This window comes from Periplaneta americana, chromosome 16 (genome assembly GCF_040183065.1).
Source record: "Periplaneta americana isolate PAMFEO1 chromosome 16, P.americana_PAMFEO1_priV1, whole genome shotgun sequence".
Lineage (NCBI taxonomy): Eukaryota > Metazoa > Arthropoda > Insecta > Blattodea > Blattidae > Periplaneta > Periplaneta americana.
In genome coordinates, this window is record NC_091132.1 from 180,176,923 (window position 1) to 180,201,815 (window position 24,893).

The 24,893-nt window shown below is 36.5% G+C and overlaps 1 protein-coding gene across 3 annotated transcripts; it reads right to left on the reverse strand.

The window, feature by feature from the left end:
- Nucleotides 1–2,086: 2,086 nt before the first annotated feature.
- Nucleotides 2,087–24,453, reverse strand: LOC138692125 (zinc finger protein 235-like). 3 transcript variants are annotated; one of them, XM_069815100.1, is made up of 8 exons: nt 24,067–24,453; nt 23,607–23,747; nt 21,553–21,690; nt 20,704–20,777; nt 7,820–7,960; nt 5,811–5,948; nt 4,734–4,807; nt 2,087–2,589 (listed from the first exon to the last, which is right to left on the reverse strand). In XM_069815100.1, exons 1-5 carry the CDS (start codon nt 24,103–24,105, stop codon nt 7,933–7,935), a joined length of 420 nt encoding a protein of 139 aa, XP_069671201.1. In that variant the 5' UTR covers nt 24,106–24,453; the 3' UTR covers nt 2,087–2,589; nt 4,734–4,807; nt 5,811–5,948; nt 7,820–7,932. The 3 variants fall into 3 exon arrangements, with proteins under 3 accessions (XP_069671201.1, XP_069671200.1, XP_069671199.1); XM_069815099.1 differs by lacking the exons at nt 2,087–2,589; nt 4,734–4,807; nt 5,811–5,948; nt 7,820–7,960 and adding an exon at nt 12,102–12,502; XM_069815098.1 differs by lacking the exons at nt 2,087–2,589; nt 4,734–4,807; nt 5,811–5,948; nt 7,820–7,960 and adding an exon at nt 12,102–16,991.
- Nucleotides 24,454–24,893: the final 440 nt, after the last annotated feature.

The following is a 24,893-nucleotide window of genomic DNA, read 5'->3' on the forward strand; positions in this document are numbered from 1 at the left end:
TCATCATTCCTATCCTCAACTGCTAATAGTACACCCCAAGTATTCGAGCACGACTACTTTTTCTATTTCCTCATTTGGAATTCCTCTGACAATGGTCCTCGTCTTATTTGAATTTATGCTTATTCCACATTACTGTTCACAACTGTCATTGAGATCCAGTAGGATATAGCTTAGCATCGTCTCCTCTGCTGCTAACAACGCCATATCATCAACAAATCTGATGTTCTTTACTATTCTTTCTCCCGTAGTAAATCCTCCCATGTTCTGAAAACATTTCTTCACATACAGGTTAACCCACTACAAAATCTAAGACCACAGAATACTTTAAGCATTGAATTCTGGTGGTAATCTGGTCAGACACACGTAGCATAATTCTAAAAGTGATTCTGTTGAATTTGTGAGTTAGTTAGACACAATGGATGATGAAGAAACATTCTAGCTACAAAATATTCGAGAAAATAGATTTATCATGACAAGAGAGTGAAATAACGTTCAAGTTTCTCGTTAATTACGAATGCTCACCTTTCATTATATATATTGTGAATTTTATCTCCACTCAACAATAGGATTTTATTCTTCCAACAATAATTCCTTTCTACAATTCACCTTAAACGCTCTCGTCAACAATAGGATTTTCAGTCAACACAGTATTCGTTATTGCACTCCACTGACGGCAATGACAATTTACTTGGACTATTACGAACAACAATGAACTGTTAATCTTAACTATTATTTACAAAGCACTATTTACAAATCAAAACTATCAGTTCTCAGTTCACACTTCTTCTAGCTCAGTCACTCGAGTTCACAGTATCTCGAACCACAGACTTTCAGAGACAGTTCACTGTACTCGAACTCAGGTCCCACCAACTGCGGTCCACAAGAGTGGCTTGCTTGCTCTGGCTTACTCACTGAATGGCTGAATAAACTGAAAAACTCCTCGCGTTCACTTGCGCGCGTAATTTATACTCACAGCCACAGTTTCTGGAAAGTACGACTTCTCGAATTTTCTGGCTATCTACACTTCGGACGGACTTCTCTAGAAGATTCGGGAGGGTCCGTCCCCCCTACTCCTCACGCAGAAGTTGCGCGCGCACTCTCCCCTCGTCGCGTTGGCCGTTTCCCCTCTCTTCTCTCCGCCGCGCGCCGTCCCTCAGTGCTCCGTGAAGGCCGCGCGATCTGCTCTCTTGCGGGACGCTGGTCGTGAGTTCGAATCTCACGTCGCTGTCACAATATTAAAACAGTATTTCTCTTCTCGTTTTAGTTGTCGTTCTCGGTTTATTGTGAACCAAGCCCAATAGTTTAACTCACAGGACAGAGAAAAAGACATTCCACAAACACCGCATTACCAAGTCATTTCGTCGCTAAATTTGAAACCATATTTAACAGTCTTCCTAAAGAAACACGTTTCAGAGATCAGACTTCAAAGGCTTCTCACTTAAAGGTGTTCATTGCTTCTCAGGCTACCTGAGCGAAGAAACATTTACTACAAAAATCGTATTAAAAAGGTTATTATCAATAGACTTGAGCACATGATTATTTAAACTACACCTACTACCGAAACAATTGACGTCACTAAAAACGAACGTATTTTTGAAAGATTTCTCGCCTTTATGTTGACGGTCATGGTTTCTGAGGATAGTCGAATCTGAAAAACACTAACCACGATTTTAATATCTGAAAGATTTCTCGCCTTTGTGCCGCCGAACATGGTTTCTTAGTTTAGTCGAATGTGAGAAACACGTACCACAATCTTAACATTTGAAAGGTTTATCGCTTGTGTTCCGGCGTAGATGTCTATTTAAGCCGCTAGACATTAAGAAACCCCTAACACAATCATAACATTTGAAAGATTTATGGTCAGTATGTAATCGCAACTGGAATCCGCGAGAAACACTTATCAGAACTATCACATTTGAAAGACTTATCTTCCATGTCAAGACGTTCATTAGTTTTTGGAATATCCGATTTCGAAAAACACTTACCACTCACATAGAGGTATCGGACTAAGAGAAACACATACCACACATTACTTGCCAAACGCTTCTAGCCTGTGTGCAAACGCTCAAGTTATAGGAGCGCGAGAAACACTTACCACAAACTTCACATTTGAAAGTCTTCTCTGCCATGTGAAGACGTTCATGGAATATAATCGTATTCGATTGCGAAAAACACTTACCACAAACATCACATTTGAAAGGTTTATCGCCAGTGTGTACTCGTAAATGCACTTTCAAATTACCGGAGTGCGAGAAACACTTACCACAAACATCACACTTGAAAGGTTTCGCGCCCGACTGAAGACGTTCATGGCTTCTTAGAGGACTACACTGCGAAAAACACTTGCCACAAACATCGCATTTCAAAGGTTTCTTGCTTACGTCCGTGGATAAATGGCGGTTCAGTTTTTGTGCAGTCGAGAAACATATTTTAGACGTTTCTAATTCCAACTGCTTCTCGCCTTCGCGAGTCCGCACAGCTTTTGCGGTGGAATCTGAATTCTTGGGAATCTCGCACACAGTCCCGTTCACTCCAAGAGAAAGACTGTGCAATTCTGATGAAGCAGTCGTCTCATTCGTAGCTGCAAACCTGAAGTAAATATACTATCAGTCTATGAAATAATCGCAACAAATATACATGCAATTATTGAATATGAAAAACAACAACCTATTTCGTCAGAAGGTGCATTACGATTAGAGATACAAGCTAGTAATTAATTTATGAGTAACACAAGATGTACCAAAATATCTCAACTATTTGGACTTCATCTGTACAATAAAATTAATAAGGATTGTACAACGTTAGTGAGCTCTCGTCAGGTTTTATTTAAATAAACCTCTCTGTTCAAAGTCCCCCGTCTTTCAGTGGGATAACTTATGCGATTATTTCGAAATTAGGGGATTGCAAATCCCCAATATCTTTTTGTAGCTCTTATTATTGTGATACATATAATCTTTATAGTTTTTAATTTTTATCAATATAAAATTAACAAAATTAACAATGAAACATTACAGATTCCATTTCGTAGCGAGCGTCGTCGTCAGAAAATTTGTATTAGTATTATCTCTAACTTGCCATTTGTTGTTTTGCGGAAGTTAAACTAGTAACAATGCTTTGAATTGTATAAAATTGTATAAAATTATAAGCATACTAAATAATTATTTTTCCGCTTAAATGATAAGTATACTCGTACTCAACGATATGAAAGCATTAATTGACTCAATTCAGAAAAATATTTGATGTGTCTGTAGCAAATTTAAGACTTGAATACTCTCCTAATGAATGCATTATGTCTGACGAGTAGCTTTCACCTCTACGCGGATATTATTTCAAGTTAATTATCAGAAATAGACGCTTGCGCGTCTGGCAGCGAAAGAGGGTGGCCCGGGTTCGAATCCCTATTGTGGCAAGTTATCTGGGTGCGTTTTTTCCTGCGTTTTCCATTAACACAACATGAGCAAATGCTGGGTAATTATGAGTCCTGGACTACGGACTCGTTTCATCACGATTATCACCATCTCAGTCAGACCCTAAATAACCTAGATGTAGATACAATAACCTACTAAAGAAGTTATAAAAGTCTGGACGTGAGCAGATGGAAATACGTATCATACCCATGGAAAGCAAGTACACACAGGAGGGAAACCGGATGAGTCTGCAGAGAACAGACATCACAATATCCTGAATTACTTCAATTTTTACTGCATATTTTAAATAATAAAATAAAAATTATTTCAGAAGTAATATCTATGCTCGGCAGTATGTATAGCTGTAACCAGTTTCTTCATCCACGAAACTTAACAAACTTCGATTGACAGACAATAATTTATTTATGTTCAGTTTTATAGACTGCAACTGCTAACGTAATATTGCCTGATATAGAGAATGTTATATCCAAAAATAATCGTTAAATATGAAGCGTCTGCAGCAGATCCTTCAAGTGGAAAAATGGCTCTTGTAATATAAGAAAACGTGTTTCAACATTGTGAGTACATATTGCAATCAATGATTAAAAAAATAAATAAATAAATAATTAAGTAAGTGAATAAGTAAATAAATAAATAAATAAATCCCCCACTCAATCAATGAGTAAGTAAATAAATAAATAAATAAATCCCCCAATCAATCAATGAGTAAATAAATAAATAAGTAATTAAGTGAATAAGTAAATAAATAAATAAACAAATAAGTCCCCCAATCGATCAATGAGTAAATAAATAAATAAATAAATAAATAATTAAATAAATAGATAAATAAATAATTAAGTAAGTGAATAGGTAAATAAATAAATAAATAAATCCCCCAATCAATCAATGAGTAAATAAATAAATAAAACACGCAAATTAATGTTACACAGGGACTTCGCAAATGCGATTAACGCTTTGCAGAAGAATGCTTGGAATGGACTCAAAATAGTACCTTAGTACATAAGTTTCTAGGGAAATATAAAAACTTCAAATATAAAAAAAAATTGTAGAAATTAAGTTGGAGAGCTTCAATACTTTGGGCAGCAATATGAATGTAAAAGTGCACTTCTTGCATGTTCATCTATATTACTTTCCTGAAAATCTACGCATTTCTACTGAAGAACCTGAAGAAAGGTTTTAACAGTACATTATGGCAACAAGACATCAAGACAAACAGTTCTTCTGAAGATGCCTCTGGACAGTCAAGAAAACGGACACTTCAAACACAATCAACTCTCTACTTGAAGACTCGCACACCACACTCACCTTTCAGCAAAAACCTCGTTGTCCTCTGCCGTGACTTCCACCCTTGGCTCCTCATTGAAGTCACTGTGCACTTCCTACAAATACAGAGCAAATAAAACAAAAAGATAGCACAATTTACATTAACAAAAGCGCGTTCATTTTGGTTGCCACACAACTACATTTAAGTCGCAATAGGCCTGGTAGAATTTTAGCCAATAAAAGACAAATCTTGGAGAAGATATTTCATGGGGCACAGCTTTTCGTTGTAGCGCAACGCTTTTCAACGTGTGGCACACTAAAGGTGTACCAGTAGTTTAAAATGCTGTGGCACACTCATATAATCTGATGTTGCCAAGCTGGAGGGGAATTTCGAGGTTTTAGGAAGAAATGAGATTAATATAAAACACAAATCAATGAGGTATAGATGTATGCATTAAAATACTGAATATCATATATTAAAATCTTACATTAATTTTATTTTATTGGGTTATTTTACGACGCTGTATCAACATCACAGGTTATATACCGTCTGAATGACATGAAGGAGATAATGCATGTGAAATGAGTCCAGAGTCCAGCACCAAAATTTACCCAGTATTTGCTCTATTTTTTATTGGGTTATTTTACGACGCTGTATCAACATCTAAGGTATTTAGCGTCTGAATGATATGAAGGTGTTAATGACGGTGAAATGAGTCCGGGGTCCAGCACCGAAAGTTACCTAGCATTTGTTCGTATTGGGTTGAGGGCAAACCCCGGAAAAAACCTCAACCAGGTAACTTGCCCCGACCAGGATTCCAACCCGGGCCACCTGGTCATTTACTCTATTGGGTTGAGGGAAAACCCTGGAAAAAAACCTCAACCAGGCAACTAGCCGCGACCAGGATTCGAACCCGGCCAACCTGGTTTCGAGGGCAGACGCGGTGACCGTTACTCCACATGTGTGGACTGAATTTTATTATTTATGAGAGAACATACAGGGGAACGTTAATATGATGAGTGGAAAAAAAGGTACATGTTGCAAAAGACATTGAGAACAGAAACAAAATACAAGATAAACACTGGAATAACACAGTGCATTCCTTGTTCTCCACTCACCTCAGGTTCATGTTTCAACACTGGGAACGAAATTGGCACCGGATCTTCCTCAAATTTTATCTCAGATGTGAGATCTTGGGTCTGGTCCCCATATTCCTCCTTTATACCAGTCACATGCTGATCCACAAGATTCCCTTCCTGCAGTACAGAGAGATATCTTAAATGAACACTTTATCACAGCATGTTAGAACACGAGATATATTGTTATAAGCTACTCCCTATGTGTTCATATGCCTCAGCATGATCACAACCTTACGTGCACGTGCCTTACACTATGACGAATAAGGTCAGGATTCATATCAAAATGTATATAATCCATGCAAAAACATTTTTCAAGTGCAGTTTCAAGAAATGAAGAGGTTTTACTTGAGTTATTTAAGGACGCTGCAGCAATTACTAGATTATTTAGCATCGATGGGATTGGTGATAGTGAGATGGAATTTGGCGACATGAGGCCGAGGATTCGCCACAGATTACGTAACATTCACATTATGGTTCGGGAAAACCTCGAAAGAACACAACCAGGGAATCGAACCCGTGACCGACCGCAACTCGGGAATGGCAGGCAAGCACCTAGCCGACTGAGCCACACGAGTGGCTTTAATGACAGAGCTAAGGCCAGTAGGCCTTCTCTCCCGCCAAGCCAGACTCTAAATCTAATTGAATACAATTGGTTTATAGTGACGGTCACATAAGAACAGTTCCTCAACAGCAAATATTGCCGTCATGTCAGTGTTGCCAACTGTTACCGGATATCACACGCTCCTATGTACTAAATGAATTATTTACTTACCGCACTTTATGTTGGAAGGTTATTCTAAATAATTAAATAATTTGTAACATATTTTCATAGGAAAACTATACAGGGAAAGGGATCAACATGTCAAGTAGTTTGTCTCACAATACGAAATTCATTGGTTTGACTAAAAGATTGACTCCCGAGACCTAACCTAAAAATTTATTTTGTTTGCCCATATGAAATTATTAGTACTAAGTCCGAAAACTTACATGACTATAGTTTTGAATTATAACCACAACGCAATACATAAAAAAACTATAACGTATTAATATGGTAATTTCGCAGAAGACGGGCAAAATCCAACATGGCTGACGAAAACTACCAAAAACGTTCTGCCAAACTATATCATTATGAACATATGTTCATAATGATATTAATATTGTCATTAATTAATAATTGATAAGTTCAAGTTTCACAAGCTTCTAGTAACCGGCTCAGAAATCTAATACAATGTTAATTGGATGGCCCTCTAATACCGAAAAATATTGTCGATATTTGTATCAGCTGCCAACATACCAGTTACAAAATCACTACCATTTGTAGTATCTCTCAGTATCGATATTCGAAACGAAGTTGGCAAAAGAAAATTCAACCTGCAAAGTAGAAAATCACCACAATCCACTAGCATATATAGTAATGGGGAAAAAATGATTAGGTTTCACTCTTATGGTATGAAGCATCTGAACACCCTGGGCCATCGTTTCCACAACCCTTTGTCTCTTTTGATACTGAAAGACGTCGTAACAATAATTATTTGGGATAGTTTACACATAATTATAATGTTACTAGCGGTGGGCACTACCTGCCACCTAGAGGGAAAGTAACTTTTTTCATTACCCGCACATAAGCGCTGATTGAGTGGGTACTGTTAGCAACCATAAAATGCGATCAAGCAGGAGTGGTTTAAACGCACTGTTCAATGTGTATCACAATAATTGTTGGATAAGCAACAAGAGAATAAAAAAAATCGTAAACTTAAAAAGCCACAATTGTCTCTGTGTATTCGAGATAAATCTTTCTTCAATAGCAGAAATAAATATTTGAGAATTATTATTATTATTATTATTATTATTTCAATTTTAAAATGACTCCCTACAGTTTAAGTTGCGAAAGTTATGGAAAACTTGAAATAGTTAATACAATTCTTGACTGGTAATAGGTCAGACATACTTACAAATGAAAATGTGTTTACTAATAGAGAACCACTTACATTATCTTCAGTTTTCACCATAGGAAAACTAATAGGCACTGGTATGGTGTCATCAATCTTTATCTCTGATTTGATATCGTAACTCTCGTCCACACATTCTGTCTTCATGTCCGTCACTTGCAGATGCGATAAATTCCCTTCCTACAGGACAGAAAAACATCGTCAATAATTTTATTAGTTATTTTTAAAGATGACTTGATCAGTAACAGCCGCCAATCTGGTTGTACATGACAGTTATTGCTAACGTGAATCATAAAGTGCACGTCAGTAACAGAAGCAGATTTCAAATCAATGTTGCTTTAAGCCTTTCCACATATTTAATTAAAGTTAACGTTTTACTTGTCAATAAGTGGTAGCATGTACTCCATAATTACTGATCAAGTGCATTAGAAAATATGACTGTTGTGGAACATCAGAAAGCACCTGGCCTGAATACAATTCTGTCTTATAAATAATAACGCAAAACAAAACCTCTCTCACATGATATCCTATGTTCAACTAAGTTTCAAATGGACGTATCAAACAGAATCGCAGTTGAGCAGTTCCATACGGTTTTGGGACGGATTAAGTTAATAATTATTGTAGCTCTGCATCAGTCGATCATGATACAGCGGTCACAAGCACTAGCTGAACTTCGTGTGAAAGGTTCTTCCCATGAGAGTAGTAGAATCAACGCACACTTCATAAAGCCAGACCAATTCGTGACGCCTTATAAATCACAGCAACAGCAAGGAATTTATTCAATTGACTATAAAGCGTGAAATGTATGCTTTTCTCCACTGTTCGATAAACAAACAAACAAGATATACAGTAAAGCTTTTCTATTTACCTCTGATCAAGCCTCATTCCGCTCAATTTTGTAATCCATTCCAAGCTATGATTCAAAACTGTATGGCCAAACATGTGGATCAAACGAGCCGTGACAGACGGGTCCATGACGTTTCAATAGTCACAAATTATCTCAACATTATAAACTGGACACACGCAGCACTTGTACAGAAATACTGAAAAACCGTGGTGTACCTTCTGTACTATTGACACACCTGAGGCGTTTCTTTCTCTCTTTCTAACGCACTTGGGAAATGGTGGTTTTGTTGAAATAAGTGTATATCGTTATTAAAGAAATATAATAAATATATTGACGGTTTCTTGGTGAAAGTGTCCAACTCATATTGAAGGCTTTCCAAGGTTTATCAAAATTAAAGACATAATTTTACATTATAAAACTAATAATATAGCACATTTACCTTCAAAATAACTAATTAGTAATATCTAAAGAAGTACAATATTTTTTTTTGGATGGATCATTAAACCTTTAAATGCCTTTTCACAACAATTTTACTTATTGGACTTGGTCACTCTTACCAACAAACCGACAATATATTAATTATATTACTTTAATTTTGCCGTTGTAATGTTGAAATACTGTGCAGCATACAGCTGTACCGTACGTAAGACTGAGTAACAAAGAAGTGACATATAGCCACTTTACCCAGACATAGACCCAGAGACACTAGGCAGTTAAGAGGCTAGGATTTATTTAATGTAATTGGAATTTAGAAAATAGACAAGCAGACTTAGAAATGAAGTAGACAAGTAGCAATTATACTTTTTTATATTTATAATTACAAGATTACTTCTAATTGAGGGAAGAACAATTGTTTGTATACATCTCATTAATGAAATATGTTACTAGTCATCGATGAATGCAATGGAGGAGGAAATGAGATGACAACCATATCCAATTATCTGCTGGCTTAGTTGTTTCATGACTGATGCCTCAATGGTGTCATGAGTTCCAACATGTCTTCGGACAGTTGACTACACAATTTATAACAAGATTTATTGCTGGTCACCCATCAGAAACGATGGGAATCCTAGACAAATTGTAACACACAATATGGCGACTTCCAGCGTGGGAGAATGCCGATCTGAAACTTCTACCAAAAACCATTTTCCACTTGTCCACTCCTGGCCTCAGGACTTCCTTCCATTCACCCCTGTCATATTTTCTATGGAAGTACTTGCACTCAATTTCTACTATTTGATCATAACATTCGCCAAAACTCCCAATGCCACTGCCATTTCTCTTCTCGCAGAGAGAGATGGTGCAATATTTCAGCATCTTCCATAAAAATATACACTGGTCAAAACAATTAGGGGAACACTAAAATTTTTTTAAATATTGTTTCATTGGATAAAGGTACAGACATGAAATTAATATATTAAAGTATATTATTAATGGTTATTTACGGCCACATTTATCACCAGGTCAGTAAAAACAAATGAATAATGTCAACAAACAACTGTTTAACACATTGCACTATATAAGGAATTGAATCTCGTCCTTACTTATCAAACTTAAACACCTGTTATAAAGTTCTAGTTTCGTGTATGGCCTCTACGACATTCGATGACAGCTTGGCATCTTCGTGGCATGGTCCCTATGAGATTCTATATTTCCTCTTGGGGAATATTCTTCCATTCCTCCTTTAGAGAATCTCCAAGTCCCTGCAGGGTTTGTGGAGCTTGATGTGGTTCCTGATTTCGTAACCAGTAGTTTTCACAAGTGTTCAATAGAGTTGAGATCCGGGCTGATCGCAGGCCACTCCATTACCTCAATTTCATTCTCCCTTAGGAAATCCCTGGTGACAGCTGCAGAATGTGCCCGGACATTATCCTGAACAAACAGAAATCCAGGGCCTACTCCGTTGGCAGCAGGTACTACAGAGCGATCGCCTACGGGTGGGGCCAGGAAAGCTGCCTGCCTGCGGTGTCGTTTGCGGGAATCGTCTATCCGGAAGCTTCCAATTTCCTTACTATACTCTGTAGAATTATAATTTTAAAAGTTTAGCAGCAGTAAAGACTGATGTTTTTGAAACGCTAACTTCCTGTGAAACAAGTCTTAGAGATTTATTAGGAGAGCGTGTAAATGATGCATTGATTTCATCAATTTTTTCTCCCGTCCAAACTCTTCGTTTTCACTTAGGAATTGTGGCATTTATCAACCCTGTTGTCCTTTATTTGTTAGCAAGACGTCTAACAGTTTCTCTACTCTGAATTGGAGCACCTGAAGATTTCACTTCAAATTGCCTACGCACCTCTATCCATGCTTTGATTTCACATATGCATCATACATAAAAAAACTCTTTGTTCAATCGTGAATTTTGCGTTTTGCATTGTTAACAAATTTTACACACATACGGTGCAACTGTGTCAAGAAACTGCACTGTACGTGTTAAATACTGCAGCATCTGGCTCACAACTGATAACTTGTCGACCTTGACGTTCTTCATTGTCGAGAGTGTCTCAACAACTGCGCGCACAAAGTGGCGTATCAGTACATGCCGCTTTCCTGGCCTCACCCGTAGGCGAACGCTCTATAACTTTATGGAACCTCCACAGAATCTATCCATTTCCGGTACAACTCTTACAGAAAATCTTTCTCCAGCTGTCTCCACACTCTTAAACGACCATCACAACGTGGAAGACGTTACCTGTATTCGTCCGAGAAGAGCACAGACTGCCAATCCGCACGGTTTTCAGCAAATGTACGTCTTGCTGCGTGATGCTCATTTGTCAAACGTTATTTTTAACAGGCCTTTTTGGACGAATATTCTTTTTCCTTAATCTGTTCCTGAAACCCGGATTCCGGAAGCCATATAGAGGTCATTCTGCAGGTCTCTTACAGTTTTTGTACCCTGTCGAACAGCTGATAGGGCAATGTATCTGTCGTCATGGGGGCCTGTTTTACATTTACGACCCTGGCCAGGTCTTCTACAATAGTGACCTGTCTGTCTGTGCTGTAGCGTAACCTGGACACCACGGAGGAGGAACCTCAAGCTCTCTAGCCACTTGTCTCAGTGATTGACCTTGTCGTAAAAGAAGTAGAGCATGATATACTTCAAACTCATTTAAATGCCTCAGAGACTTTAATGAATAAGGGGGTAATCAGCATTTGTCACTATAACAACGTCAGAAAGGTTACCAATTAGAAGATGATGGTGCCTTCCACAATCAAATTTTTCTCCATATTTGTTATTTAATGTAATTACTCTGTATTTAGGCTATGGATTTTTAAAATTTGTATCCATAGATTAAATTAATGTTCCAATTTACATATTGTCCAATTTTCAGGATCACAGCTTAGAAAAACAATAACTTATTCAATTGATTACAAGTGTTCCTCTAACTGGTTTGAGCAGTGTATTTCGTAGTCTTATAGCACAAAGCCTAAATGGATATGAAGGAATACAAATACGAAATAAGATAAAAAATATATAAACTTATGGTTACTTTATTAACATTTTGACAAGTACACCGCATTACTACAAATGAGTTCTATGATACACAATAAACCATTAACGGAAACGACAATGTGCATAATTGAACAATGGTTTTCTTTCATGAATTGAAGCCTGATAACGTAAGTAAATGGTCATTAATTAATTTAGTGTTCTAAACAAGGGCAGGTATTTCACTGCAAACCCAGGTTTCTCCAATCTTTCCTATATACTGCCCACCTTCTTCTCTCTTCATATGATCCGTACATCTTAATGTCGTCTATCACCTGATATATTCTTCTGCCCCGAACTCTACCCCATTGACCAATCCTTCCAGTACTTCACTCAGTAGCCAGTTTCGTCTCAGCGAGTGACCCAACCATTTTCTGTTCCCCTTCTTCTAATGTTCCCAGACATATTGCAAAAAAATACGAGACAGTTATCTGTATCACTGAGTAAGTTTAGTATGCGCACCCATCAAATATGCCAATTTATCAAAGTAAAGTTTACTACACAAGCACTTTCTTAACTAAGTGTAAGTAAAGAAACAGTAAACAAAATTCTTTAGGAACAAATCTGCATTTACTTTAAGCTTCTTTATATAAGTTGCCTTCAAATTTCTTTTACTAAGTTATCACAGAAATAGCTACAAAATACTCTACTCAAGCCACAATATTCTTATAAATCAATCCGGATTGGCCTTGCTATATTTCTCTGAAAAATGAATTTCACTTAGCAATTGTCTATTTTGAAGACTCGTGTCATGAAAAGCAACACAATCCTCACTGAAGAAAGACTGTACAACAAGCATTAATTTTAATGTTCTTAAAGATAATTTATTTCCCTCATCAGTCCATAGAGCTCTCATGTGAGACAATAATCTTTCGACGCACGCATTTGTTCCACGGATACGCATAATGAATCCACTACAATCTTCAAATTTGAGAGTTCTCTTTCAGTACATTTAAAAAGATACACCCGGACTTCATCTAAGCATTTGGTGTTGCATTCACTCGCCTTGAGAAATTAATAACTCACAATAATTGTTTCATATTAGCCCATCTACAATGCAATCATGAAGTATGATGTTTCTAATTTGTAATATAGAATAGACATTGTAACCTTTGTTTCTTTTTTCTTATTTTAGAACTCTAAAATATGCGAAGGAAAGCTGTCTCGAAGACTTTTCTCGGGACAACGGGACGCATTAGCGAAAAACGGAATGATCCCTATTTTACGGGACGTCTGGAAACCCTACCTTTCTCATCCATTCCAGTATCATTCTTTTTCTCACCCTCTCTTTCCAACACAGCTTCACATCTCCGTATCCTTATTTCAAATGCTTCTATTCCCTTCGTCGTTATGTCCATGTTTATGCCCAATACAATGCCAAATTGCATACAAAGCACTTCACTAGTCTCATCCTTAGTTCTTTTTCCAGAGCTCCATAAAAGATTATTTTTTTCTATTAAAACATTTCTTGAGCGTTGCTTTCCTCAATTTGAATTCCTGCAGGCTAGTCATGTTACTGCCTGCAAGTATACCCCTACTATATGAAGGTGTCCACATGCTCTACTCCCTCATTTAGAATTCGCAAGTTCCTCAGACCATGGTCCTCGTCTTATTTGAATTTATACTCATCCCATACTACTTCTCAGAGCTGTCATTTAGTTCCAGTAGCATATCCCCAGCGAATAGGGATTACAACGAATGCACACTGAGCGAATCGTCCTGTGTTTTGTTTCTCTCTGCGCCGGCGTTTAGTTCCACTTTCAAGCGCTAGAGTTTAGTGTAATCGAGTTCATGCTAAGATAACTTAGAATAGAGTTGAGACGCAGGATCCAAACATCATCGCCTACCATACTGCATAATCCAGTAACGCTTTGCTTCGAATAAATTCAAGTTAATAGCTTTTCCTTATTTCTCAGTGACAAACTAGTTGTAATAATAATTTGTTATATTTTATATATAATAAATTATATTATAAAATAACATAATCTATAATAATAATAAATCTGTAGCCAAAATTTTTCTGGTTTTTTTCAATTTTCCAAAAATAATTGGTCCTAACATATTACAATTAACCACCCTGAAAACGAAAATCGCTTTTTTGAAATTTTTATTTGTATGTCTATCTGTTTGTTTGTATGGATGTTTGTTACGTTTTCACGCGATAATGGCTGAACCGATTAAATTGAAAATTGGAATATAAATTAAGTTCGACGTAACTTAGATTTTAGGCTATATGACTTTCAAAACGCGTTATTAAAAAGGGGGGTTATAAGGAGGCCTGAATTAAATAAATCGAAATATCTCGCTTATTATTGATTTTTGTGAAATATGTTACATAACAAAAGGTTTCTTTAAAAATGATTTCCGATAAGTTTTGTTCCTTGCAAAGTTTGATAGGACTGATATTTAATGAGATAAATGAGTTTTGAAATTAAAATAGTGCCATCTAAGGTGGTGTAATGAAATGAAAACAAATGACTACGTCTACAAGGGGCCTTGCACAACACAATCGAAAGCTATTAAGCATAGCCTACAGAGAATGTTTCTGTGATGTATGAAGTAATATCGGAAGCTAAAATAACCGATTTGTATAATCAATTATTATTTCACCATTGGAAAGTGTAGTTTCTCTAGATGGACGTAATGCTATTATATTATTACAGTAACGTCTGAGTGGTCTCTGGACAAAAATGATCGAATTTTAGTTATTTAAATACAATTTAAATTAAGTAACATATTAAACGATTTATCCTTATATGAAACACAAATGTTCCCTGGAACAAACGTCTTATTTTAATTATGTAATTACTTTATATTTATTTCTAACAGGTGCAGCGGAGCGCAAGAGTACGGCTAGTACTTTATAAAATGATGTATCAAATTCATTTAATATTTGTATACAATATAATATAGGTATATGGTTTTACTGCTTACAGGAGTTCTATGCTTCCATTTTCAGCACCATCAAATCATTATATATTTTTATTGTTGTTGGGGTCAACGTCTCAATTCTCATTGTAAAGGAACTCTAGTTTCTATATTTTACAGTTAATGACGGATTTATTATTTCATCCGTCCAATTTATTTTATTTGAGTGCATAATGTATCTAGATATATTAATTGTATGTATTATATTACTGCCGTTTCGAATGCTAGCTCGTGCGATGTCAGTGACAAATCCAGGAAGAAATGAGAATCTCACTCTCAAACTGGTTTGAAAATCATTGAAATCAGTCGTGCTACATCAAAGTACCGACGCCAAGTGTCCATAATGTATAATTAACTATACGCTGATATCCCTTAGTATCATCTCCCCTTCTGCTAACAACGCCATATCATCACCAAATCTCATTAACTTTATTATTATTCCTCTTACTATCAGCCCTCCCAAGTTCTGAAAAGAGATCTTCAAACACAAGTTAAACTAATACAAAATGTTTACACAGAATTTCTTACGAAGTCAATTCTAGTGGTAATCTGGTTAGATACATGCAGCATAATATTGAAAGTGATTCTACTCAATTTCTGAGCTAGTTAGACACGAAGGATAACATGCACCCTTCCTGCAAAATATACGACGAGAAAAGAGACTTATGACAAAAGACTAAATGAACTTTCACGTTCTTTGCACAATGTAATTTAACAGCATATCTGTTCTCGCTGTAGTTCTTCTTCCAGGTTTATTGTGGACCTAACAGTTTTATCCTACAAGACAGAGAAAACACACGTTCCACAAAACATCGCATTACCAAACCTGTCCATCAGTATAGTTGAAAATATATTTAAAATAATTTTCCAAAAAAAAAAAAAAGAATCATTAGGAATATCAGACTTGAAAGGCTTCTCGCCTATAGCTGTTAATGGCTTTTAAGACCACCAGAATTTTACCACAAATATCACACTTGAAAGGTTGCTCGCCTATGTGCCGACGCAGATGTCCTCTCCGGTTACTTGAGATATAGAAAAATTAACTACAAAAATCACATTTGAAAGGTTTCGCGCCACCAGAGTGCACAAGTCCTTAGGCTTTTAGGTAAAGCTACTGCGAAAAGCACTTAACATAAACATCACATTAATAAGCTTTCTCCCCAGCATGCAGGGGTTTATTGGCTTTTAGTTGCCGTGGTTGCGAGTAACATTTACCACAAACATCACATTTAAAAGGTTTCTCGCCAGAGTGCATACACTTATGAAATTTTAGACTACAGGAGTGCGAGAAGGACTTACCACAAACATCACATGTGAAAGGTTTCTGACCACTGTGAATCCGTTCATGAACGTTTAATGCACTCGAATGTGAGAAACACTTAAAACAAAGATCACATTTTAAAGGTTTCTCGCCAGAGTGCACACGTTGGTGGCCTTTTAGGTTACTCAACTGCGAGAAAAACTTGCCACAAACATCACATTTGAAAGGTTTCTCGCCAGAGTGCACACGTACATGGCGTTTAAGGCCAACCGACACCGAGAAACACTTACCACAAACATCACATTTGAAAGGTTTGTCGCCAGTGTGCAGGCGTTGATGAGTGTTTAGATTAGTCAACTCTGAAAAGCACTTACCACAGATTTTACAATTGAATGGCTTCTCCCCTGTATGCACGCGTTTATGCCTTTCTAAACCACCCGATCGCAAGAAACACTTACTACAAAGGTCACACTTGAAACGTTTCTTGCTTACGGCCAAAGATGAAGGACTGTTCAGATTTTTTGCAGGCGAGGAACGTACTTTAGACAATTGTAATTCCAAATGCTTGCCATTTTCCCGAGTCCGCACAGATTTTCGCGAGGAACCCGACTTCCTAGGAATGTCGTTCTCGTCAAGAGGAAGACTTGCCAATTCTGTTGATTCAGTCGTCTCATTCCAAGCTGCAATTCTGAAGTAAATATACTATCAGTCTATAAAATAGTCCCAAGCATACATTCCATTATTGGATATTCAAATCAGAACAGACCTATTTCACGACGGGTACATTATGATTAGAGATACATGCTTGTAATTAATTTATGAGTAATGCTGCGAGCATCAAAACTGACTAAAGAATTTGGACTTCTACTGTACAATAAATTTTATAAGAATTACACCAAGTTAGTCAACTCTCAGTTAGCTTTCTTTTTTAATGAGCCTCTCTGTCCACAGTCACCTGACTTTGCTTTACTCTTTTTCCAACTCGAGCACGCTATTTTTGAGAATGTTTTGAAATTCGAGATTACACATGTGCTATAACTTCTTCTATCTTTTATTCTCGTGTTGTCTAAAATTATTCAAGTTTTTAGTTTTGTCACTTTAAAATTAGAGAAAACCTGATCAGTATTATTAGTACAAAAAATATCATAAGGATTACACCACGTTAGTCAACTCTCAGTTAGCTTTCATTTCTAATGACCCTTTCTGTCCACAGTACACCTAACTTTGCCTTAGTCTTTTTGACTCGAGCAGACTATTTTATTCGATTGTTTCGAAATTCGAAATTACACATGTGCTATAACATTTTCTATCTTTTATTCTTGTGATGTCTAAAATCTTTACAGTTTTTAATTTTGTCACTTTAAATTAGAGAAATCTGCAGTGGAACATAGCTGATTCCATTTCGCAGTAAACGTCATCATGAGAAAATGTGATTGGTATTATCTCTATCTTGGTATAGTCTTGCGAAATTTAAACTAGTAAAAATCCATTCATTTTTATATTTTATGTACAACTACTATCAAGAGTACTACCTACAACCTCTTGAAGTAAATTGGAATTATGTCTTCGCCATTTTGTTCAGTGTGCAATCTTCAGGAAGAAGTACACGAGAATCATTTACAGCGATGTCTAGCACTTTCCTAACCCAACGACGCCATTAAGTTCTCTTACGTACTGTTCTTCAATTTCGTTCCAGGACACCACGTGCTCAAACCTTACCATCCCTGATACCCTTCTCCTACTTGCAATCTTATGCTAGACGTCACAGAGTAGTACAAATTTAATACAATGCACTATTCGACCTCAAGCTAAAGAATAAAGAGCATTGAAGGCTTCATCACAATATCCTGAATTACTTCAATTTCTACTTCTTATTTTAAATAATAATTTACAATTTGTTTCGGAAATAATATCAATGTTCGACAGTACGTATATTTGTAATCAGTTCTTCCCTTCCATGAAACTTAACATATCTTAACTTAAGAGTCGACTGACAGATAATAAATTATGTTCAGTTTTAAGGACTGCAGTTGCTAACGTAATATTACCTGGTATAGAGAATGTTCTACCTCAAAATAATAGTTAAATTTTAACCTTCTGCAGCAAGTCCTTCAAGTAAGAAGAATGAACTCTTGTAATACAAGAAAATGTGTTTTAACATTGTAAGTGCACATTGCAATTGCAACAGACAATTTATGAAATAAACACTTAGGAAATAACTAATTTTCTTTGTTGTTCTGTTTGTGCATGTATTTACGTACCAGTATATTGGTCTTTCTTCCAATGTTTCATGATGATATAATTCAACTACAATACATACTACTTTCGCCTAGTAGAATATGATACATGGTTTAACGTGACGTACTGCTAATTTATAAAAAATAGTAATAAAGTCGTAACTCAAGCGTTGTGCCGAATACTAGTCTATGTTACAGTGTGCTCACTGTGCAAGAGAAACAAATACGTTACATTGTAATTCCGCTCGAAAATTTACTATTCAACGGGAACATGGATTGTTATTCCATGAATATGTTTTGCACACTAAGCAAGGTACACGAATGTAAGTTACTGAAAGACATATTACACATCGCAGAAGTCCAACAATAGATTTAACTCCACAAAAATGCTACTGGGGAACAGAAATAATAAACAGTTTTATACAATAAAAACATTACGAAACCTTCTAAATCAATAAAAAGGTTAAAGTATGAACGATTCGATTATGACATATATTTTTAAATGTTATATATTAATATGAATTAACACCATGCAAATTATTAAATTTACACTCAATATCATATTATGAATAAACATACAATATTGATCAAATAATAGCAGCGATACTAGAAAATAACTGCAGTATTGCACTGTAGGGACACCATTAAATTAATGAAAGTTGTAACAATAACAAATGAATAAAGAAAATTAAATACGACAGTTGGGAAATTGTTAGCAGATGGAGTTTGAATCCCTTTCCCGAATATTCAGTATGCATCCCAACAGATGGCGGGACCAACACTAGGTAAAATGTAAATTAAAATACAAGTTATAAAATACTGCAAAATAACAGAGAGGATATTCCATTAGTTTGGGGATCTTTCCCAGTATCTTGCGACTTTGTCTTCCTTGTATACTCAACACCACTATGTCTCAGAGACTTTTATGTCACAAAAAAAAAAGTATTTTTTAACGACGTTCGCATCTGCCAGGTTTATAAGAGAGAAGACAGTGTCCCACAGGAGTTCTTTTACATGCCAGTAAACCTACGGACATGAGCCTGTTGCATTTAAGCACATTAAAAGTCATCGACCTGGCCCGGGATCGAACCCGCAAACTCGGGGATTGAAGGCTAGTGCTGTACCAACTATGCCAACCAGGACGATTTTGATGACACATTTTCCACTTTCTAATATCAATTTGTCTGGATCCATTTTATTTCTTTAGATTTATTTAGCTCGTCAATATGTAGCGTAGAAATCATCACTGTCTTTCCGTCGTCCATTTTACGTAATAGATCAACCGAAACCTGATACACAGAGTTCAAGCACCCAGTTTCCATAAAGAGAACAAACTCCCATGCAATAACTCCCGATACGATGTAAACAACTGGATACGCTAGAAGTGACTAGTGACATAGACTGTTGTACCAACCAAGAAATTCATGGTTGTAACTCGTGTAGAAGCGCCTCTGATACAGATATTGAAAAACAATTTTTGTGACAGCTGTGTAAGACTACACAGAGCATTATCCCATTAAATACTGAATTTTTTTATATTGTAACATAGACCGTTGTTCGGCTGAATTCTTCAATTTTATATCACACATATTTCCATTTTTAAATAAAGTTTGTGTCTTACCTGTCTGTCTTTTGTAGAATTTTTCTAAACTCATTACAGTTTTTAACTGCTAATTATTATTGTGCAAGACGCATCTCAGGTACTAATAATATAAATTGTTTCATTTATATGATTGTGATGTCACTACAACTACAATACTTCACTTACAGTAAAACTTTCGCGCCTGACACCTTAGCAGACATACAGTTATATGCAGTCTTTTACAGAGAAGCATGCAGCTATCTTGTAACTTGAAAATCATAAGTTGCTGTGCTCATTTCGTGAAAGCACTATTCTAATCTCAGTATGTGTGCGAAACACTGGACAGCACGGGAGTTAAGGGCATTATTGCTAAGAACTCTGCATTAATAACAACACCAACAAGGTTTGACCAGTACTTATGGAAACCAGACATCAAGGAAAGTTGAGTGTGATTGTGATAACTGATTGTTTCTGGATGATTCAGACAGAGAGTTCTTCTGAAGCTGCTTCTGGACAGTCAAGAAAACGGAACCTTGAAACACAATGAACTCTCTACATTAAGACTCGCACACCACACTCACCTTTCGGCGAAAACCTCGTTGTCTTCTGCCGTCAATTCCACCCTTGGCTCCTCATTGAAGTCACTGTGCACTTCCTACAAATACAGAGCAAATAAAACAAAAAGATACCTCAATTTACATTAACAAAAGCACATTGATTATAGTTGCCAAACAACTACATTTAAGTCGCAAGAGGCCTGGTAGAATTTTAGCCAATAAAAGACAAATCTTGGGCACAGCTTTTCGTTGTAGAACAGCGTGTTTCAACGTGTGGCACACTAAAGGTGTACCAGTAGTTTAAAATGCTGTGGCACATTCATATAATCTGTTGTTAAAAAGCAGGAGGGGAATTTCGAGGTTTTTAGGAAGAGATGAAATACTATAAAATACTAATCAATGAGATATATCTGTAAGCAATAAAACATTGATTATAAAATTTTCAAATTTCCATTTTATTTATTTAATTTTTTAAACTGGATTATTTTACGACGCTGTATCAACATGTCAGGATATTTAGCTTCTGAATGACATGAAAGTGACAATGCCGGTGAAATGAGTCCAGAGTCCAGCACAAAAAGTTACCCAGCATTTGATCGTATTGGGTTCAGGGAAATCCCCAGGAAAATAACCTCAACCAGGTAACTTTCCCCGACCGGGATTCGAACCCGGGCCACCTGGTTTCGAGACCAGACGCGCTGACCGTTACTCCACAGGGGCGGACTGAATTTTATTATTTATGAGTCAACAAATTGAGGGATGTTAATATGGGCAATGGAAAAAAAAGGCTCATGTTGCAAAAGACGTTGAGAAGACAAACAAAATACAAAATAACCCTGGAAGCACAGAGTGCATTCGTCGTTCTGCACTCACCTCAGGTTCATGTTTCAACACTGGGAACGAAATTGGCACCGGATCTTCTTCAAATTTTATCTCAGATGTGAGATCTTGGGTCTGGTCCTCATATTCCTCCTTTATATCAGTCACATGCTGATCCCCAAGATTTACTTCCTGCGGTACAGAGAGATATCTTAAAGGAACAATTTATCACAGGATGTTAGAACACGACCCATACTGTTATAAGCTGCTTCCTATGTGTTCATAAGCCTCAGCATGATCACAACCTAGCACGCGCCTTACACTATCACGAATAGGGTCAGGATTCATATCAAAATGTATATATTCCACACAAAAACATTTTTCAAGTGCAGTTTCAATAAATTAAGAGATTTACTTGATTTATTTAACGACGCTGCAACAACTACTAGATTATTTAGCATCGATGGAATTGGTGATAGCGAGAAGGTATTTGGCGACATGAGGCCGAGGATTCGACACAGATTACGTAACATTCACTACATGGTTCCGAAAAAAACGTCGGATAAACCCAACCAGGCAATTAACCCAAGAGTGAATCGAACCTGTGACCGAGCGCAACTCGGGATTGGCAGCCAAGCACCTAGCCGACTGAGCCACACGAGTGGATTCAATGACAGAGCTAAGGCCAGTAGGCTTTCTCTTCCGCCCTGCCTGACTCCAAATCTAATTGAATACAAGTGGCTTATAGTGAATGCCACATGAGAACAGTTCCAGAACAGCAAATATTGCCGTCTTCCCAGTGATGCCAACTTTTACCCGATATCACACGATCCAATGTATTAAATGACTTATTTACTTACCACACTTTATGTTGCAAGGTTATTGTAATTAATTCAACAATTTGTAACGTATTTTCATAGGAAAACTATACGGGGAAAGGAATCAAAATGTCAAATATTTTGTCTGGCAATACGAATTTCATTGGTTTGACTAAACAATTGCCTTCCGAGACCTAAACTAAAAATGTATTTTGTTTGACCACATGAAATTATTAGTACTAACTCCGAAAACTTACATGACTATAGTCTTGAATTATAACCACAACGCAATACACCAAAAAACCATTACGTATTAATATAGTAATTTCCTAGAAGACGGGCAAAATTCAACATGGCTGACGAAAACTACCAAAAACGTTCTGCCAACAATGAATTTTGTAACAAATGTTCATAATGATATTAATACTGATATTAATTAATTATTAATAAGTTCAAATTTCACTAGCTTCACCGTCTCAGAAATCTAGTACAATTTTAATTGCATGTCACTCCAGTACCGACAAGTATTGTCGATATATGTCTCAGCTGCCAACATAGCAGTTACAAAATCAATACCATTTGTAGTATCTGTCAGTATCGAAATTCGAAACGAAGTAGGCAAAAGAAAATTCAACCTGCAAACTTGAAAATCACCACAATCCACTAGCATATGTAGTAATGGGGGAACAATGGTAGGTTTCACCCTTAGGGTATGTAGCATCCGAACAATCTGGGCCATCGTTTCCCCAACCCCTTGTCTCTTTTGATACTAAAAGACGTCGTAACAATAAATATTTAGGATAGTTTTCATATACTGATCATGTTAATAGCGGTGGCCACTACCTGCCACCTAGAGGTAAAATAACTTTTTTCATTACTCGCACATAAGAGTTGATCGAGCAGGCACTGTTAGCAGCCATAAGATGCGATCCAGCAAGCAGTGGTTTAAACCCATTCTTCAATGTGTATCAAAGTAATTGTTACATCAGCAACAAGAGAATAAAAAAAATCGTAAAATTAAAAAGAAGTCTGTTCCTAGGCACAATTGTCTCTGTATATTCGAGATAATTCTGTCTTCGATAGCAGAAATAAATATTTCAGTATTATTATTATTATTATTATTATTATTATTATTATTATTATTTGAATTTTATAATGAATCCCTACAGTTTAAGTTGTAAAGGTTATGGAAAAGTTCAAATAGTTAATACTATTCTAGACTGGTAATAGGTCTGACATACTTACAAATGCATTACTGATATATGTGTATATTGATAGAGAACCACTTACATCATCTTCAGTTTTCACCATAGGAAAGGTAATAGGCACTGGTGTGGTGTCTTCAACCTTTATCTCTGATTTGATATCGTAACTCGGGTCCACGCATTCTGTCTTCATGTCCGTCACTTGCAAATGCGATAAGTTCCGTTCCTACAGGACACAAAAAAAATCGTCCATAATTTTATTAGTTATTTCAAAGAAGCAGATCTCAAATCAACGTAGTTTTAAGCCTGTTCACAAATTTAAATTAAGTTGAAGTTTTACTTGTCAATAAGTCCAATAAAGGTTCTTCATATGGGGGGAGTAGAATCAACGCACACTTCATAAATCTTGACCAATTCATGACGCCATATAAAACACAGCAACAGCAAGGAATTTATTCAAGTGACTATAAAGTATGAAATGTATGCTTTTCTCCACTATTCGATAAACACACAAACAAGATATACAGTAAAGCTTTTCTATTTACCTCTGATGAAGCCTCAATCTCTTCTATTTTGTAATCCATTCCAGGCTATGATTGAAAATCTGTATGGTCAAACATGTACATCAAACGGACCGTGACTGACGGGTCTATGACGCTTCAATAGTCACCAGCATAGACAAATAACAGAGAGTAACGATTAAAGAAAGTTAGGGCGAGCGTTCCCAACACCAGTTTGCAGAAATACACTAAACGGTTAAAAAAACCTTGAAAAATAGCATTAAACTCGCTGGATTTTTAGATGTATATTACGTATTTAAAATAGTGCGAATTCGGCTATTTGTTTGAAAGGGTTCATACCTGAAGCATCTTTATAGACGACTGAAAAACTTTAGATTTTCCACTGCCAAAACCACCCTGTTGGTGACACTGGTCACGGCTGGCCAAAGCGTTAATAAAGTTTTTCAAGGCGGCCGTGTTCAGAGAAATGATCGAGGTTCAGAATGGCTGTAATTTAATGTTCTACTCCTCTTTGCAATTATTATTTTTAGGATGATTATTTTTCTTCTTATTTTGCTTTTTAATACTAATTAATAGTAAGAGCTGGTAATAGCTTATCGGTAAAATCCAAGAATCAGTGACTGGTTTTTCATACGTAGGGATAGTGGGTTTTCAAACTGTCCTTTATTTTCCTGGACAGTCCAGGATTTTGACCATTGCGTCCGACGTCCCAACATAATTTGCACATGCATCAAAATGTCCTGAATTCAGAGCATATTAGAGATGACAGCTGATTTTCGTTCCTATCATATTGTTGGATTTAGTCTGGATTGGAAAATTTTTCCTTACAGTCTCATACAGACATGCTTGCA